The sequence below is a fragment of the Octopus bimaculoides genome, chromosome 22 (assembly GCF_046866305.1).
Source record: "Octopus bimaculoides isolate indiv1 chromosome 22, ASM4686630v1, whole genome shotgun sequence".
NCBI lineage: Eukaryota > Metazoa > Mollusca > Cephalopoda > Octopoda > Octopodidae > Octopus > Octopus bimaculoides.
The window spans coordinates 20160204-20180640 of record NC_142949.1 but is presented as its reverse complement, the minus strand read 5'-3'; the positions used below and the strand labels follow the sequence as shown (position 1 = coordinate 20180640).

Genomic DNA, 20437 nt, shown 5'->3' with positions numbered 1-20437 from the left:
ATCAATCAGAGAATGTCATTGGACTGACCCTGGCAAATTCAGCACACGGCAAAGCGCAAGTTTTCAATTCATCTCGTCTTTGGACAAAGGATCGGGGCATTTTTCTGTAATTTTGCTTCAATAACCATATAGGAAGACCCCGATTCTTTACTTTCGAGGCCAATCGATATATGAATATTCCTACATACTGGCTTCTAGCATAAAACACTCGGTCAATATCAATCAGCTTCTCTGGTTAATGTGCATATATACACAAATAGTAGACTGGGACTCCGTCGTTGATCTGATCAACGGAACAGCATGCTCGTGATATTAACGCGCATTACACAGAAACGCATAACCATAACGTAGTTCTGAGGGAAATTCAGCGTCACAGTGACAAGTGTGTAAGTGTGTGCGTCTGTAATGTGTGGGCGTGTGGATGATGGTGTGTGGGTGAGTGCTTGGAAGTGGTCAGTGCTAGCGTGTGTGGAGTGGGCTGGGGTGGTGTGATGTGTGGTGGTGTGGTGTAGTATGGTGTGCGTGTGTGTCTGTGTGTATATATAGGCATGTCCGTATATATACATATATATGTGTGTGTGTATGTGCGTGTGTATGTGTGTTTGTATGTTTATATATATATAATCGTTAAAGCTGCATCGAAAATCTGCAATGGCTCCATAACTACCGTCTCAGCCATAACCTTGGAGCCTAGCTATAATCCATTACAGCACATACCTAGCGTACCTAGTCGTTTAGATCACCTCTGAACAAAACCCATGTATGTATATATATATATATATATATAAAGAGAAAGAGAGAGAGAGAAAGAGAGAGAGAGAGAGAGAGAGAGAGTGTGAGATAGAGAAAGAGAGAGAGAGAAAAGTCGTCAGAATTTTGGAAAAAATATCTTTTTATTTATTCATTATTATTACCACTTTCATTCCTTTCTCGAACTTGTCAAATAAGATTTTTTGAATGTACAAACAACTTGTTCATTTATATAAAACAGATGTTTTTTTGTGGGTGTTGTTTAGAAGAGAGCATTGTTTTTGTTTTTTGGAATGAGTTTCCATGACAATGGAGATGGATAAATTGAATTATAGGTAGGTAGATATGATGATAGATAGATAGATATTCAGACAGATAGGTAGAGGGACAGAGAAGAGGTATCCCTCTTCCTATTCACCATTTATATATTCATTTATTTATTTAGTCCTTTACCATTTTATTGGTGCGGTTTGGTTATCACTGATAGTCATTTTGCGTTCTTTCTTTCTTCCCCCTTTTCCTTTTTTCTCTTTCTTTCTTTTTCTCCTCTTTGAGTTATATTTAGAATACAAAATGTACTGTCTCCCATTCCAAACATTCAATTTTGGAGGAATGTTTTGATGAAATGTAGTTCTGCATGAAAAAACATTAATATAACATTTGCAAATTAACAATTTAAAAAGTAAAAAAAAAATAAATAAATAACATAAAATGAATATATATATATATATATATATATATATATATATATATATATATATATATATACGTACATATACATAAATATATACGTAAAGCTAGATCAACTCAATGCTACACACACACATATATATATATATGAACATTTGTAGAGATGGCTCACATTTGGAATAAATAATTCAAGTTCTTTACGTTACCTTCAAGCATTCAATTTTAGGGAGGATCCCTTGATGAAGTGTGTGTATGAGTATGTGTGCGTGCGTGCGTGTGTGTGTGTGTGAATGTGTGAATGCGTGTATGTGTTTTGGAACATGTCCGAGTTTATACCGTGTAACTTCGATCACGTCTCTTTCAATTTCATGTTTTTGCATTAGAGAACATTAGTAGATCACTTACAAAACGTACTGTCTCTGCTTTTCTTTCAAACATTCAATTTTGGAGAGAATGTTTTGATGAAATGTAGTTCCATTGCTTTTCGGTATTGCTGATCGTCCCGTGACACAGTTGTAAAAGGGAAATCTTCTGAGTTTTCCGTCGCTGCATATTTCCAGATGTTTATTTAATGGAATCTTGCGTAATTCCTCTTGTCGGATATGTTGCCTGTGGATTCTTGAACGTTGGCAGAGGGAATTATTTGTTTTGCCAATGTAATTTTCGTTGCAGTTTTGGCAGGTAATGCAATATATGAGGTTTTGCGTTATGCAGTTCATATCTGCATTTACTTAGAAAAGTGATAAGCTCTTGAATTTTATGTGGGAACATTTCCAAGTATTTAGAGTTGTTTATGTTATTGCATGTTCCACATCTCCTATCTCTACATTCTTTTACTAAGATTTCTCTGATCTGAATTCTGCCTCTGTGAGGTGTTTAAGATTATTTGGTTGGCGTCTGCTATTCCGTAAGGTGTCTTTTTCAATCAGATTTTTCATTTTGGGTCTTTGTAGGAGTATAGGTAAGTTCAATTTTATGGTATGAAAGATGCTGGTTATTCCAGGACTTTATGTATTAATGAACGGAATCGTGTTTTCACTAACTTTTTCCTTAGGTTTCTTGAACTCCTGATCAAAAGTTTTTTCTACTTCCTCATAAAGGTTTTCTTCCAATTATCCCATAACTAAGTTTGCATACGAGAGGGCAAACCGCGTATCCATAGCCGTGCCCTTTCTCTGTCTATATGTTCTATTGTCGAATCTAAATGTATTTTCCTCTAGTACTAGGCGTGTGACCTTGGTGATGAAGTCAGTTTTGAAGCGTTCATTTATCCGTTCTCTATGTTTCTCTACCCAGTGTTTGATTGCTTCTAGGCCTAAAGTGTGAGGTATAGAGGTTTGTGACATCAAAATATGTGAGTATAGTACCTTCTGCGACAGTGGGAGGGATGTGTTGGATGAAATCTATGCCATTCCGTACATAACTAGGACACAAAGGTTTTTGGAGTATATCCCCAAAATAACTTAGTTTTTGTGTTGGTGCTTGAGGTCCAGCAACTGTTGGTCTTAGTTTGAGGTCAGCAGGACGTATTGGTTCTTCTACTTATTTATGGCACTTTGTATTTCGGAGCTTTTGTGGATTTTGGGTAATCCGTTGAAATTGCCCTCTTTGATTACAGAGTTGCATATATAATCTTTCTCCTTGTCTGTGAAGGAATCTTGGAATTCATTGTTTAGTTTTCTGATTTTATTCATTATCGTTTTTTCTAAGTGTCTTGGGTTTCCTTGTAGTAGGTTTGGTTTGCTACCATTACCAATATTCTATGTTTATAATAGTCCTTGTGCATGGTTACTATCGCCCCTCCCTTATCGGCTTCTTTTAGGATGATTAAGTTGTCATTCTTCAGTGTTGTCATTCTTCAGTGTTGTCATTCTTCAGTGAAGAAAAGGCTTCCTTTTCTTCACGAAGGTTGGAAATTTTGAAATCGTGTCTGTATACGCGTCTAAATATTCAATTTCTGTACATCACGACTAACACTATACATACATACATGCATACATACATACATACATACATACATACATACAAACATACATATATATATATACACACATATATATATATGTTTATATGTACATGTATATTTATACATATATATATGTATATATATATATATATATATATATATATATATATATATATATATATATACATATATATGTATATATATGTATATATATATATATAAAATATATATATATATATATATATATATATATATATATATATATATATATATACTTATATAGATATATATATACACACATGTATGTATCGATGTATGTACGTGTTCAATTATTGATTCTGTGAAAATGCAGACATTAGTTTGAATGTCCTACTGTTTCATTGTTTTATCGCGATTGTATGACATTTAATTATATTTACGGTTTTCTTTAACGGTAAATTATTTTCTCTATGTTACATTTTGTTGGATTCATAATATTTTAATTTTTTACTTTCGTTGCTTTGTATTAGTTATTCTGTTGTTTACATGAGATGAGTTCTTCATTTTAACCCATTTTCTTGTGTAGAAGCGCAGCACACTAAAGCTACGTAAATGGATTTTTATAGAAATAAGCGAAACAACGAATATAAAACGAGCTACGTTTTGAGAATTCAACTGTGGAAACAGATCTGCATCTATGATACATCACAATTTATTACTCAGCCTCTCACCTACACACGATGGGTCGAAATGATTGTAGTCAATAAAGAGCCAATGGAATTTCATGGTCATTCTCCCATATTTTCGTAAATTCTAGACACAATGGAATTTCTGACGAAAATCCAATATATGCACACACGTACATGCACACGTACACAGTCAAACAGGTCTATATGTTAATGCGCGCGCGCGCGGGAGTTAAGAGAATACTGGAAGGGTAAGGTAAAAGAAATGCGGTATTAGCTTGACATATGAAGGGGGAAAGAAAGAGTCGTAATATTTCGGATGTAAGCCCTTCATGAGAATAAAGAGAAAAACATAGAGTTGAGAAAGAGGAAAAGACATTGTTAGAAAAAGAAAGGGATTATATAAAAGGTTGTTCTATATGAGACGACAAGAAGGGAGGTGGAACGGGTATATAAAAGAAAGCCAAAGAATGGATCCGTTCCAGGTGGTGGGCATATGAGGTGAGTGTTTGTGTTTGGTATTTTGGAGAGTGTGCATATGCAGAAGTATTTTGGTATAAGTCAGAGGGTATTTGAGGTGTTGTGGCATAGAATGAAAGCATGGCTGTGAGGAAGTGAGAGCAGCTGCATGTATGAGGCGAAGAGTGACATGAAATATGTTTGGGTGAAAGTAAATGAGTCGGATATTGACAAGAAAGGAAGATTTGACAAGTGAAAGAAAAGTATTTGGTAAAAAAATGAAGACATTAGTAAAACGTAGAAAAACAAGAGAGAGAGAGAGAGAGAGAGAGAGAGAGAGAGAGAGAGAGAGAGAGAGAGAGAGAGAGGAAGAGAGGGGACGAGAGGAAGAGAGATACAGATAGACAGATGGAGAAATTAAGACTTCTGTGAGAGATGAGAAGTTATTTAAGCATTACATAAGGCTGTTAAAATATCCGGAAACGTCAGATGGAATGTCCAAAAGATAGTAACTTAGTAAAAAGAAATTAGACGATGCACATGGAAAGGAGGGAGGTATGTGGAGAATGTAGTGAATGTGTGTTAAAAGGTTTCACGTAAATGAACACACACACACACACACACACACACACACACAGAAACTCGCTCTAAACTATGTACACAGATTACACACATATACACAAGGTGATCATAATATTTAGATACATGGCGACTTACCCAGATTGAATTTGACTTTGTCTAAAGACATTATCTTTTCAGACTATAGTCATCCTGTATACATATCTTTGTATTCATATACGTATATATAAGTACAAATGTATATATATCTGTGCGTGTGTGTGTGTGTGTGTGTGTGTGTGTGTGTGTGTGTGTGTGTGTGTGTGTGTGTGTGTGTATGTATGTATGTGTGTGTGTGTGTGTGTGTGTGTGTGTGTTATGTTTATACAAGAATGTTGACATTGACTTGGACGTTCTGACCAGCTATTCCATCATCTAGCTGCTGTTTGACGATGGATTAGCTGGCCAAAACTTCGAAGTTACTCACAATAACATTCTTGTATAACAATAATATATTTGTACTCTATAGAGTAACCCACCGGATTAATATAATATATGATATAATATATATATATGTATATATATATATATATATATATATATATATATATATATATATACACTCACACACATTTGTACATATTGTTGATAATATAATAAATTTGTGACTTAAAGTTATCGATCCGAACGACAGTGTATCATTGATATATATTTCGAAGGCATCTTCAGTTTTGTTCCGGAGTGAATGTTGTTGTGACACTCAAACACATCTTATGATAGTCACAATAATGCAATACCGTATTATTTATAAAGTAGTGGATGACAACAATAAAAAAGTCTACTGGGTCAAATGCTTTGCAGTATATATTTGAGTCCTTTTGTAGTGTGATTTGAAACCCAACTGAGATTTCATTTCTCTTCTTCAGGTACAGATATGTACCAGTCATTTACTGGGGTCTCTTGCCACATTCACATCCTCTGTCTGAACTCCTAATCATAATCTTGCATCAAAATTATGATTTTTCAAGACATCTGCAAATTCCCCATGTAATATTTTAAACAATACTTTACTAAAAATGTGACAAGGAATTGTTGCAGAATGATGGACAACAGTTTCCCGGCAGCACTACTGCTTAGGAACTAGTTCTGAAGTTTCTTATTTTTTAGAATTAGTGTTCGTCATCCCTATGTTTACATGTCAAGTAAAATACATTTTTAGATGCATATTTTAATTTCTTTTTCCCATTTCTTGACGAGCCCATCTCAGTTTTTTTCTTTGTGTATTTTGAATCATCCCTGTCAATCCACTCCCTAATTACTTTACGTTAGTTTTCATTTCGGTAATAATCATACATTGCGCCTGTCACTATATCATCTGCCATGTCCGCGCTGAAAAATTCTATAGAGACTTGCAACTGTCATTTCTAATAACAGCTTGTGGCTAATGTAGGTACTCCTTTTCATCGATCATGGATGCAAATTTCTGAATAGCCTTCAAATATATTCCTTATTTTGTCACATCATCGTTTATAATCCTTTTGCACCTAATTGTTTCACTGCATCCACGCAAGATGATTGGCACTTTCATTTAGTACATCCAACACTCGCTATCTTTTTAGATGGAAGTAACTGTTTCCTTAGACGCAATCTGTAACGATTTTTCAGTGAAGATAATAGGATGTAACTTGGCTATTGCTTGTTGTACTGTTGCACATGTCATTAAACGGTAAAAGCAGGCCGAACTATTCCAGTTTTAACTGAAGAGACAGAAATATAGGAAATAAGACACAAAAAGAAGCAAGAAAATTTCAGACATCAACTTAAATAATTCTATTTTAATTTAATATAGATATATTTCCTAATAAAACATAGTTATATAAATTTTTATGAAAAAATAAAAGTAAAATTGGAAAATTTGATGAATTCCGAAGGAAACTTAAAGCTGTTTTGTTTTGAAATTTTGTATGCGAAAAACTATTCTAACTAATTAATTATTGAACAAATACATTGATTTGCGTCATTTTAGAATATGGCTTATAATATGGTTTAGAATATGATTTAATGAGAATTGTGGGCGCAAGAATAGGGGAATGGTTAAGAAGTTTGCTTTAAAATAATGAAAGGAATTCCTGCCTCCACAATTGAAATTAACCCCACCCTAATCTCATTAGGCAAGTTTCTTCCACGTAATCTCAGGTAAAAATGAATGAAATTGTTTGGAGACAAAATGTGTTTAATTGTAATGGAAGAATGTACTTTATGAGCCATAATCTCTCATCCACTACCCCTTCCTCGGTCTATCATTTATGAAAGATCTGTAAATGACTTTTTGACTCGCTTAATGCAAACACCAACAAAATCAACTCCGGGAAACATTGATATTGAAACACTCTCTAAACTCACTCCATTAGATGGAAATCAAATCTCACGATATAAACTACTGCACTAAAATACCTCTATATCACAATAAACTACACACATAAATAAATGCACTGATGAGAGAGCGATAGCATTGGGAAGGCACTGAGAAATTGTTTGCATTTGCGTTTGTTATATTCTCTCTGATCTTGTCCAGTCTATTCCATCTTCTTTCTCTGTATGCCCCATATTCCACGCATGCAATTCATGCTGATTTCTATTTGTACTTCTGGGTAGTTTCTGCAGAAATTCATGAAAAATAATGAGTTAGGGAATGCACTTTGAAATTATGTAGTCGAAGATATTGTAAATGATTCTTATGTCATACCATTTCTATTATAGAGTACCATTCTATATCACCTTTATGTGTAAATCTTCTGTAACATTGTCTCATGAACCGTCAAGGAACTGTTAAATTTAGGGAGTTGATTCAAAGTATTTTGGGTTCAAAGAAATAAACTTGCAGATTAAAGTCTAAAAATTATCAGGAGTCATACCAAATTTCGATTTCTGCTTCTACTATTTTCGTCATTTGATATCATTTAAAAAAAAAAAAGCTCTCTTTCCTTAGAATATCTCATGAATGATGGATGGTAGATTTCAGATTTCTAGGTTTTCTGTCATTATATTTATTTTTGATGGCGTCAGTGTCTATTGATGAGAATAATTGCAATGCTGAATAGAGTTAAATTATAGATTTGATATTTTATTGTATCTTCCAGTCGTGTATTATTCGGAACTACTATTGTCATTTGCACCACTCAATATATCTAACCGTCAAACTCTGACCTACCATTCTATTTTCATATTTGTTTTCTAAGTTGCTTACTTCACCAGCCTCCATTCTGATATCTCAGAAAATAATGATGCAAGAATTTCTGTTTCTTTAATGTTTATTGAACAAAAGAAATTCATTTTTGTTTTTTTTTCCTTTCAAATCTTGCTTTTATGGAAGCTATTTCGATATTAACTGCCACACTATTCAATGTGCCACGCCATGGGGTATATGTTAAGCGACATTATTTATACAATAACCAAAATGCGGTACAATCACTTCTATACATATACGTACGTAACAATAATATTGCCAGTGTTTGTAGTTATAATAGTTACTTGTGCAAATTACATTAAAATACTGACGATAAAGGTATACACACACAGCTACATAATTATTCTCATATTTTCCATTCAAATTCTGAATATAAATGGAGACATAAAAAGGTGCATAGAAAAACTGTTTATTTTAAGTATTAGCGAGCAGAAAAGGTATTTGTGTCAATTAAATTCAAACTGCTACCTATGTAAACAAACAAAATTTAATTTTCGGTTTAAATTTATTTCCGCTGGTTAATGAATCACGAAAGCTTACTTAATGTTAGGTCCTCCAATGTTATGAGATGCATAAGGCAAGAAGCTTTTTCTAGAGTGGCCAATCTGTCGCACATCTTTCCGTTCCTGCACAACTTGTTCTAGAGCGCTCTATCATGTACACATGAACATATTAACAAGAAATAAGGCCACATTAGACATTGTAGTCATATGTATCAACAAAAGGACAGGATGACCGTATATGACATACCTTTAATAATATGCCTGCTAAATTACGTGTGACCTATGCCTCAACGAGAATGACAATCAACTTTGAAATGTTGTTTCTCTTAAGATCTTCTTACAAATTCTATGAGAAATTGTCGCCATGCAGCGTCAACATTTATTAGTACATTCAGTTCCAATATCAGTATGTATAACTTCCGACAAGATACTTTATTGAAATCATCATCATCGTTATTATTATTACTATTATTGTTGTTTGTTGTTGTTGTTGTTGTTGGTGTTTATTATTATTATTATTATGATTATTATTATTATTATTATTATTATTATTATTATTATTATTATTATTATTATTATTACTATTATTATTATTATTACTATTATTATTATTATTATTATTATTATTATTACTATTATTATTATTATTACTATTATTATTATTATTATTATTATTATTATTATTATTATTATTATTATTATTATTATTATTATTATTATTATTATTCAGTAATTTTATTTTTAGAGAGTGCTTTCACTTCACTACCGAGCGCAGCTCTGTGTGCCTTCGGTATGTGCTGTGGTTTGCTGTGGTTTGCTGTGATGCTCTTATGGTTACTGTATTGAAAGTGTTTTGCGTAGGATGTGTGCAGTGCCCAGCGGTGCAATTTTCTGTATGTTATATATATTTGTAAGTCCTGGTGTTTTTGTTATGTATTTGTCTGAATATTTTTTTTATTATACCTACTATGATAGGAATTGTTTCTGTTTTTAGATTCCACATTCGAGTTATCTCTATTTCCAGGTCTTTGTATTTTGAAAGTTTCTCCATTTCTTTTAGGGAAACGTTGTCATCTGCTGGTATTGATACATCAATTAGAAAGCAATTGTTTCCTTCATGATCTTTGACAACTATATCTGGCCTATTGGCCTTAATTTCTCTATCTGTGTGTTTTGGCATATCCCAGAGCATGGTTGCTTTCTTGTTTTCTGTGACCTTTTCTGGGGTGTGCCTATACCATCTTTTTTCTGTTATTCCATAGTGTTGGCATAGCTTCCAGTGTATGTACGTCCCAGCCCTTTCGTGTCTGTGAACATATTCCTTCTTAGCCAGGACTAGGCAGCCAGAGATAATATTCTGCAGTTACTTGTGATGTTTCTTTTCATTATATGTTTTTTGGTATCTTCTGGTGGGGAGGCTTTGGTCTTGTGCAGCAATTAAAAATCTTTCAGTCTCTGCTTTGAGTCGTGAGCTTCTCAATCATTACTGGGATTTTTCTCTGTCAATTTCTTTTGCATTTAGTTTAGCCCAGTATATGCCATGAAGGGGTTTTTCTTGCCATCGTTTTATCATGGTATGTTGCTGTTCTAGTTTTAGTTTGGATTTCATTTGTTTTATAGCTTATGTTGTTGTTTCTTCTTCTTCTTCTTCTTCTTCTTCTTCTTCTTCTTCTTCTTCTTCTTCTTCTTCTTGTTGTTGTTGTTGTTGTTGTTGTTGTTGTTGTTGTTGTTGTTGTTGTTGTTGTTGTTGTTCTTCTTCTTCTTCTTCTTCTTCTTCTTCTTCTTCTTCTTCTTCTTCTTCTTCTTCTTCTTCTTCTTCTTCTTCTTCGTATTATTATTATTTTTATTATTATCATTGTATTAAAACTCACAGCATATATAGCTGGGTTGATAGAAAGTGTCTGCTGCCCACAGTGAACGAACGAATGTGACACATGTTTTACTGGCCATGCTTCAAGAATTCTGCGAAGAATTATTGCAGTTCTACGCAATGCTGATTTTTGTAGGTGTTTTACCTTCACACTTGCACCGATCTTTTTCTGCCTTGTTGGTAGTTGAGAGCTGATATTTCCAAGTGCACCAATTACTATTACCATGACCTTCGTATTTCGTTGTTTATTTTCTTCTTCTTTCGCACTGACTCTGTTGTCAAAGGGGTATGCTATGTCGATTATCATACATGTTCTTTGGTTTTTATTCACCACAACAATGTCCGGTTTCCGATGTCTGGTCAGCGGATCACATTGCATCATTGCATCTCACGGGAATTTGCAATTCTCATTTTCGGTAACGCCTTCTGAGGTTTGCTCATACCTCATCTTTGATCTTTGTAGGGCGTGATTTCGACTGAGTTCCCAATGGATTATTCTTGCCACATTGTCATGGTGTATTTAGGATTCGCGTTGTGCCAATTTCGAGCATTCAGTATTTGTCGCTATTGGTAGTCTTGTCTATTCTGCACTTCATATAATTGGTCCTTAACGCTTGTTCCTGAGCTGCGCATATGAGTGCTTCTGTCTGTATCTTCAGGTCACAATTCCCCATCCATACCCACGGATGCACTGGCGATCACATCTCTTGCAAACTGACCGTGCATTTTCTTTTCCTTCCATATTTTTTTGTTCATTTCTTGTTTAAATATTTCTTTAGTTACACATTTTTCAGTTTTGGAGATGCCGACCTTCTCCATGTGTTTCAATTGAGGCTCCACGGTATTTTTATTTATCACCTTAAGCTGTTTTCTTCTACTTCGATACAAACCTGGAAACTGATCAAACCTCTCCCACCCTTTCCTCTTCACTCTTAGGGTGGAAGTGTCCGTGTACTGTCAGTATTTTTCTGGTGTTGTTATCCATTTCCTTCATTTCTTTCTTTTGTCATTTTATAATTAACGCTCCGTACCGAAGTGATGCTATCACCCAAGCAGTACTAACGGCTTGGCTTTCATTCCATCTAGTCAATATTGAGTGCAACACCAATCTTAGTCTTCGGAAATACTCCATCCTCAGTTACTCTTTCGTTTCCTTTTTCATTATTTCGTTGAATTCTAGTACACCAAGATATTTGTAGCCTTCCGTTTCAATTTCCTTAATGAAGTCTCTATTTGGTAATTCTATCTCTGCTAGGGACTGTAGCTTGCCTCTTTTTAGGTAGAATACTTCGCCATTCTGAAGTCTAAATTCCATTCTAATATCAGTATTAAGACAGTGGATAGTGTTCACAAAGGAACTCACTTGTGTCTTCCTTCTTGACTATTCGTGGGTCAAAGGAACAAGCAACATAGACTATATAGCCCATGTGGTGCATCTTGTTGATCACCGCTAGATCCGCTCTGTTATGCTCTAGCACATGATCTGTTTGTATTGGGAAATCCCAGAGGATTTTGCTACTCTCCAACTTCGTCACACTCCACTCATAACAAGTCTTGCCTCTCTCTAGCCTCTACATTTTGCAGAGTTTTCTATGTATCCCTTTCCCTACCTGATCATCTCGGCGCAACTTTTAGATGCTTTTAGGCATGCCTAGGGCATTCAATCGTGATATGGGAAATGGTTTTGTTATCATTATTATTGTTGTTGTTGCTGTTGTTATCATTATTATTTACTTTTAATCTGCATGTTTGTTACAATCACTTGTCGAGAAAAACCCAGGGCCTAGGGCGATTGAAGGATAAGAGATGTTAGAGTATGATTGAAAGCATAGGGAGGGGAAGTAGGAAGGACAGTAGCGAAATATCTTCTTGTAATACAACAAACATTTAATTTGATAGGGTTTTTCTAAGGATGTGAGCAGTACTCGTCAGCACAATCTTTTAAATTTGTCTGAGACATGGTTCTCCTGGGATCTTATCTAGATGTTTCTGACATACCATTTCTGGGGCCACTGCAATAATAGGAACAGTTATCGCTTTGAGACGCCACATCTTTTGTATTTCCATTTCTAGGTACTTATATTTACTGAATTTGTCAAATTCCTTTACAGATATATATTTTTTATCGTCTAAAATTGTTTTCTTACCTGTCTTTAATGACTCCGTCTGGTCGATTAGCCTGGATCGTTCTGTCGGTGTTGGCTGGAAAATCCCAGAGGATACTGACATTTTACTGACATTATAGCAGTCCTATATTAACTATAAAAAAAATGAAGTAGACTGACAAATCAAATTTCGAACCCGTTGAAGGTACGCGAGATACCGAAATATTGTTCAGCAAATTTAATTATGGAACTCTTCTTCTTTATTTACATATTCCCTCCAGAGGAATCATAGCAGTCCTATATTAACTATAAAAAAAATGAAGTAGACTGACATATCAAATTTTGAACCCGTTGAAGGGGCACGAGATACCGAAATGTCTTTCGGGAAATTTAATTATGGAACTCTTCTTCCTTATTTTAATAATAATAATAATAATAATGATAATAATGATAATAATAATAATAATAATAATAATAATAATAATAATAATAATAATAATAATAATAATAGTAATAATAATAATGATAATAATAATAATGGGGGAGCAATCTACTGGGAGCTTTGTAGAAAGCTATGATTTGAACGTAGTAATAAATGGTATGAATATGAACCTAGTAAAGTGGTAGAAAGTAAGAAATACAATATTCAGACCGACAGAGTAATAGAAGCTAGACGGCATGATTTGGTAGAAGTAGACAAAGAGAATAGAATGTGCCAGAGAACTGACTTTACACTCCCAAATGATGAAAAAATTAATATGAGAGGTATAGAATAAATAGCAGAGTACCAGGATCTAGATATTGAGTTACAGAGACTATGGAAAGTGTGGGTAAAATGTATCCCGGTAGTTATAGGTGAATAGATGGATGGAGGAAATAGGCATAAAACCCAATTTAGTAGAGCTCCAGAAAACAATGTTATTAAGGACAGCTAGAATACGTAGGAGAGTTCTTAGCATCTAAGGTTACTTGTTCTAGCTCGATGTTAGGATTTTTTTTATTTTCCATCAGTTTAATCTGTTGAGAGTGTATGAAAATGATGATGTTGATGATGATGATATTATTATTATTATTATTATCATTAATAATAATAATAATAATAATAATAATAATAATAATAATAATTATAATAATAATAATAATAATAATAATAATATTTGTCTCAAGGGCGAAGGATGAGGGGAACAATACAAAGAGAGACATAAAGTGTTGGGGTTTATATATAATGGAATGATAGAGTGATAAAGTAAGTATACACGGTATACATCGAAAAAGAAGGGACACAAGTATAGGATACAAAGGGTTAAAACAAGAAAAAAGTGGCAGGAAGGATGATGTGACCCTTCTGATACAGGAAAGTTTCTAAGGTTAATCGAGGCACCCCACTGTCCGAGATTTCCCTGAAACCCCACCATCCAAGATCAATTTCCAATTCCTTCTCTCCTCTCCACTTTTGCCATTTAGGCAACTTTTACTTGTCTTTCAATAAACTCCCTCGAGGACAACAGTTCCCTCTTCACTCTCAGTTTCCTTTTCAACTGTAACTTGAAGATGTCCATACCAGCTCTACCAAAGTGGAATGTATCTGTCCTATAATAATAATAATGTTAACAACCTTTTTCACCACAGCTGCTAAACAAAGCAAAATTGCTTTGCCAGTGCGATTGAAGAAGGTCAGCAGTGCGATCATCACTACAGACTCCACCGACAGACGGATCCGTCCCACACGTGACAGGAGCTGTTCGACATAACCCTACAAGTCAGCAATGCCCGGACACTGAACGAATGCGTGCAGAACGGTTTCGTTACTCTAATAGTAATAATAATGGACAAGTTCTAAACCACAACAAGCCCACCTAGTGGTTGTGGACAATGTGAACCATATATGTTGTTTAATATATGTTGTGTGTCCCTTTGACACACGAATATCTAAGACGGAAGCCCCACCCCCAAGACATATAAAATCCCCTTGAATAAGAAACAGCTCATCTGTGGAAATTGAAGAAGATGAAGATAGTCCCAATGACTGTTGGGTCCTTGGGGACAGTATTAGACTCCATCAAGTGTAATATAAAATAAATGGGGGTATAGTGCTCAGTACAGCTGTTACAAGAGTTATCTGAAAAGTATTAGTTAACCGAAATGAACAGATAGCATGGTACCGTAGGCAGGAGGCAGCTCAAGGAGGCCACAAAAAACTTGATTTAAAAGACTGAAAAATCTTTTATTCAATGCGTTCAAGCATTTAGTTTAATCTATTTTGGATGGGATATGTTTTTTTTTGCTATTCACCCTTACGTGCTTTCATAAAACACCTCAGTTAGATACAGTGAATTATACACTTTTAAGCGTTTGAAACATAGAAATGTGTTATAATTACTCATGGATGTTGTCATCATTCTAATTATCTACTTTTTGTTATTTCTTGCTTTTATGTAGGTACCTGGGAACTTCCATGTTTCCACTCATTCAGCAAACCCACCTCCTTCTGATGCTGATATGGGCCACATAATACACGAAGTGCGCTTTGGAAATAGTAAAACACATGATTATGTAAGTAACAATATGTTCCATATAGTTTTTATATGTGTATGTGTGTGTGTGTGTGTGTGTGTGTGTGTGTGTGAGTGGTGTGTGTGTGTAATGTTGATAGCGGTGTAACCCACGGCGTTAGTGAACATGAGTAAATCTCAGAAAAAGTTTGTACAATTTCATCCTTTACGGTGAATTTAGCAGTGAATTATGATTAGTGAAAATGCATCTTTTACACTGAAATAAGCTTAGAAATAGAGTACGCGTTTAGTCAACTGCATCGAACTATATTTTCGACTGATTCCAATTTATCGATCCAGAGGAATTTGAATTCACGACCTACGGACAGACGACATGTCACAGCATTTTGTCCAGCGTGCTAAAGATTCAGCAAACTCGTGCCTTAATGATAATGACAACAACAACAACAACAACAACAACAACAACAACAACAACAACAACAACAACAATAATAATAATGTTAACTGCAAACGTAAGCAAACTGTATATGAACAGAAATAATGGTGGCAGAGGACTGATTAGTATAGACCACTGTATAAGAAGTGAAAGGAGAACGTTTGCCGAGTATTTGATAAATAGTGATGAAGATCTGCGGCAATATACCGGTATCCATTTTATTATTGATAGTTTTAAATGGTATGGGTAGAACGATGGTAGTAATGATAATCAATGTTGTTATGGAGGCGAAACAATGCAAGCACGTTAGTTATGTATGTGTACAACTGAAAACGAATTTGAGAGTGGAGAAGGAAGTGCTGTCCTCGAGTGAGTTTATATATGTGTATATACATACATGTGCACGTGTATATACAAATAAAGATAGAAAGAGAGAGAGAGAGAGATGGGATCTCAATAACAACTGTCATGGGAACCTCACGAACAACTCATGATATCATGATGCAACGCAAGGAAAGAATTAACGGCGATAATGAAGCTATAGACGATCATGCTGAAGGATTCTCGCCCGGCACGTCCTAAACCGCCTGCATCAGGAGCAGAGATCTGGCTTCGAAGGTCGTTATGTCACAACAGATCAGATACACGGTGTGCGCAAAAGCAGACGTAAGTGAACGAAGGAAGTGTTCGATATCCTTATTGAATGTCATGAAAGAGTATGGTGGTTTGTTCTTGCCTGCTTTCAAGTAAAGAATAATAACCAGTTATTAAAAACTACCGATAGTCTTTTTATAATAATAGTAATAACAACAACAACAACAACAACAGCAACAACAACAACAACAACAACAACAACAACAACAACAACAACAACAATAATAATTATTATTATACAATTCACAAACCTTTACTGCGATAATATCGCAGAGAATGAGTAAACATCTAGAGCAACCTGCTTTCAGAAGAGCAGAAGGGATGCTGCAAGGGATCATACAGCTGTAAAGATCAGATAATAATCAATAAAGCCATAACTAAAGACAGCCTCAGAAAGAAGAAAGGCCTAAGTATAGCCTGGATCGGCTACCGAAAGGCTTTTGATAGCATCCCCCACACATGAATCTTAGAAACATTAGCCATGAACAAGGTAGCACCAATAATCATAAAATATATAACACATTCCATGAATAAATGGCAGACAGTGCTACAGCTCCAGACAAAAGAGGGACTTGTGAAAAGGAAAGTCATCCCCATTAGAAAAGGAATATTCCAGGGAGACACGAACTCTCCAATCCTTTTCTGCTTAGCACTGACACCTTTATCTGACATGCTAAATAGAACTCGATGTGAATACAACCGTTACGGCAAAACAATCAGCCATCGCTTATATATGGATACTCTAAAACTGTACACTACAAATTATAAACAGCTGAAAATATTACTACAGACAGTACATGGGTTCACCAAAGAAATAAATATAAAATTTGGATTAGAAAAATGTGCCAAAGCAACCTGGAAAAGCGGAATACTAGTTAAGAGTAATAACATCACGCTAGACAAAGCAAATGAAATAAAAGAATTAGACCAAAGCCAGACATACAAATAGTTAGGAATCAATGAACTAGATACTTTACAAGACAAAAAACATGAAAGAGAAGGGAAGAAAAGAATACTATAGACGAGTTAGATTAATATAGAAAACAAAGCTCAATGCGAAAAACAAGATAATAGGTATCAACATTCTAGCCATCCCAGTTACATGTTACAACTACATATTATTAACGGGACTCCAAATGAACTAATCAAAATAGACAGGAAAACAAGAAAACATTGACAGGATTTAGGATGCACCACCCAAATTCTGACATTCAAATGTTTTATATATAACGTACGGAAGGTGGTAGAGTCCTTATACAGCTAGAAAGCTATTGTAAAATAACCACCATAGGACTATAGAAATACCTACTTCAGAAGCAAAGGAAACCAATAAAAATAGCCACATAACACGAACCAAAAATAACTATTTTCGGTCTTTAAGGCAGCTAAGAAGTACAAAAAAAGAAGTCTTAGTACCTAACATGTATGAAGAAAAAGAAGAAACAGCAAAAGCCGTAAAACAACTGAAATCTAAGCTAAAACTGGCACAGCAATGTTTCATGACAAATATTGGGTTAAACTAAACAGAAAAAAATTAGACAAAGCAAAATTCCTGGATTGGCTGAGAAGTCAGGACTCACAGCAGAGACTGAAGGACATTTAACTGCAGTAAAGAACAAAGCCTTCCCACCAGAAACCACTTAAAACATGTAATGAAAATAATACAAGTAACAGCAGAGTATGTGGAAATGGATAAAAAACAATAAACCATGTTATCTCTGGCTGCCCAGTCCTGGCTGCCCAGTCCTGGCTAAGAAGGGCTATATTCACAAGACACAACAGAGTTGGGACCTATATGCACTGGAAGGTATGCCAACACAATATCAACAGAAAAAAGATGGTATAAGCACACGCTAGAAAAGGTCACAGAAAATGAGAAGGCAACTATACTCCAGGATATGCCAATGCACACAGATAGTGAAATTAAAGCCAATAGGCCGGATATAATTGTCAGAGATTGCCAAGTAAACAATACTTTCTAATTGCTATATGAATACCATCAGATGACAATGTTTCTCTAAAAGAAACGGAGACACTTTCAAAATACAAAGACCTGGAAATAGAGATAACAATTCGTAACATAGTTGGCGCATTATGTATAATAAAAACATATTCAAACAAATACATAAAAACACTAGAATTAACAAGTATGTATAACATACAGAAAATAGCACTACTAGGCACCGCATATACCCTACGTAAAACACTTTCAATATAGTAACAGTAAGAGCATCACAACAAACTGCAGCACATACCCAAGGCACACAGAGCTGCGCTCGGTGGTGCAGTGAAAGCACGTGATAAAAATAAGACTACTGAATAATAATAATAATAATAATAATAATAATAATAATAATAATAATAATAATAATAATAATGATAATAATAATAATGATAATAATAATAATAATAATAATAATAATAATAATAATAATAATAATAATAATAATGATAATAATAATAATAATAATAATAATAATAATAATAATAATAATAATAATAATAATAAATATAGAATAATTCATAATTCAATCAGCCAGTCGCAATATAGGATCTCGAGGAGAGAAAATAAGTAAACATAAAACAAAATAATAAATCAGTAACTAGAAACAGTTTCAACTTTTGGTACAATGCAAGCAATTTTTTAGCGGGGTAAGTTGATTAGACCGATCCCAATGATGAAACGGTATTTATTTTATCGAATCAGAAAGGTGAAATCGACTGTTGAGAAATTTAATCTCAGCGTAAAATCGCACGAAATGCCATTAAGCATATTTGTCCGGATAACGATTCCTGCTAGCTCTCCGCCTTAAAATCGTTAGGGAATAATGCATATTTGTACATAGAAAATTTCTTCAGCTGACTTAGATTGACTCATTCTCAGAAATGAATGTGTAACAATTTATTTAGTTCATATGTATTTGTTAACACAAACCTCGTAAATATCTATGTAACCATAAAGCACTTTACTGCATCTGTTTGCCCCTGAAACAAATGTAAACGATTTGCTTCTATTTTTTTGTTCACCTCAGTTGTCTTTTCACTTATGTAGGGATATCTACCTGCATATGCAGGACTACCATCAACTAACTTTCCGCTTTCTACTTAATTATACTTACACACATGCTTTTGTAGCTTATGTATAAATGCTTTGAAGCTATGACTACTTCTCCAACTTTATTTCCATTTACCCCACACCCAAAGCATTCCCCATAACCAAATCTTTCTTAACTGTGTTACGTCTCCCATGGTTAAAACGTTTGATTTCAGGAATCCGAGTTTGTCTGAACACCAATCTAACTGCATCTATTCTACGCCTTAGTAACACTATACGTAAATCTACAAAACCGGACTAACATACCCCAACGAAGACCTGGATATGAAATGCTCAGCATAACATCAAAAGGCCATTGCCTGGTTATGTTTCGCGGAGACGTGAAGTAGATAGTAACATCAACATTAAGCAAAGCTTCACTTAGACACGTGACTGCTACATTACGTCACACATCGAAGGCAATGCATTTGTAATCCAGGGGATTGCTATGAAATACCTTATAAACAAAAGAGACAATGATGCCCTTGGAGATCCAAGATGCAAGTGAAAACGATATTTTCATATTGTTGTGGAAGACATCACACATGTGATTAGTACTTGCTCAAAAATATTATCGAGATACTAACTCCTTATACGACATGATTCTTTCGCCAAAAGAATTATGCAGTAACATTCGGGAAAAAAGACTCTTGAAATAAATATAGAGAAACTCCGTGTTTATGAATACGAACACAAATATCAATGCAAGGAATACTAGTCGAAGATTGCCATCAAAACACCTGTCAAGTGTTAACATAAGAGGCTGGATATTGTTGTTAGGTATAGAGAAGAAAATTATGTATCGTCATACAGGTCAGCTGACCTGCTGATATGAATAACTCAATAAAAATCAAAGTGAAAGAAAATAACTATGGGCAACCACTTCGAAACCTCCAGCTTCTACATCCAGATTATAAATTCACATTT

General features: G+C 34.6%; 1 protein-coding gene across 1 annotated transcript in view; it reads left to right on the top strand.

The window, feature by feature from the left end:
- The window catches only part of LOC106883867 (endoplasmic reticulum-Golgi intermediate compartment protein 1), a 183671-nt gene that overhangs the window by 96457 nt on the left and 66777 nt on the right, over nt 1–20437 (top strand). The window contains exon 5 of the mRNA XM_089339576.1: nt 15253–15366. Within this exon, the coding sequence (XP_089195702.1) occupies nt 15253–15366 (114 nt within the window). The remainder of the gene's footprint in view (nt 1–15252; nt 15367–20437) is intronic.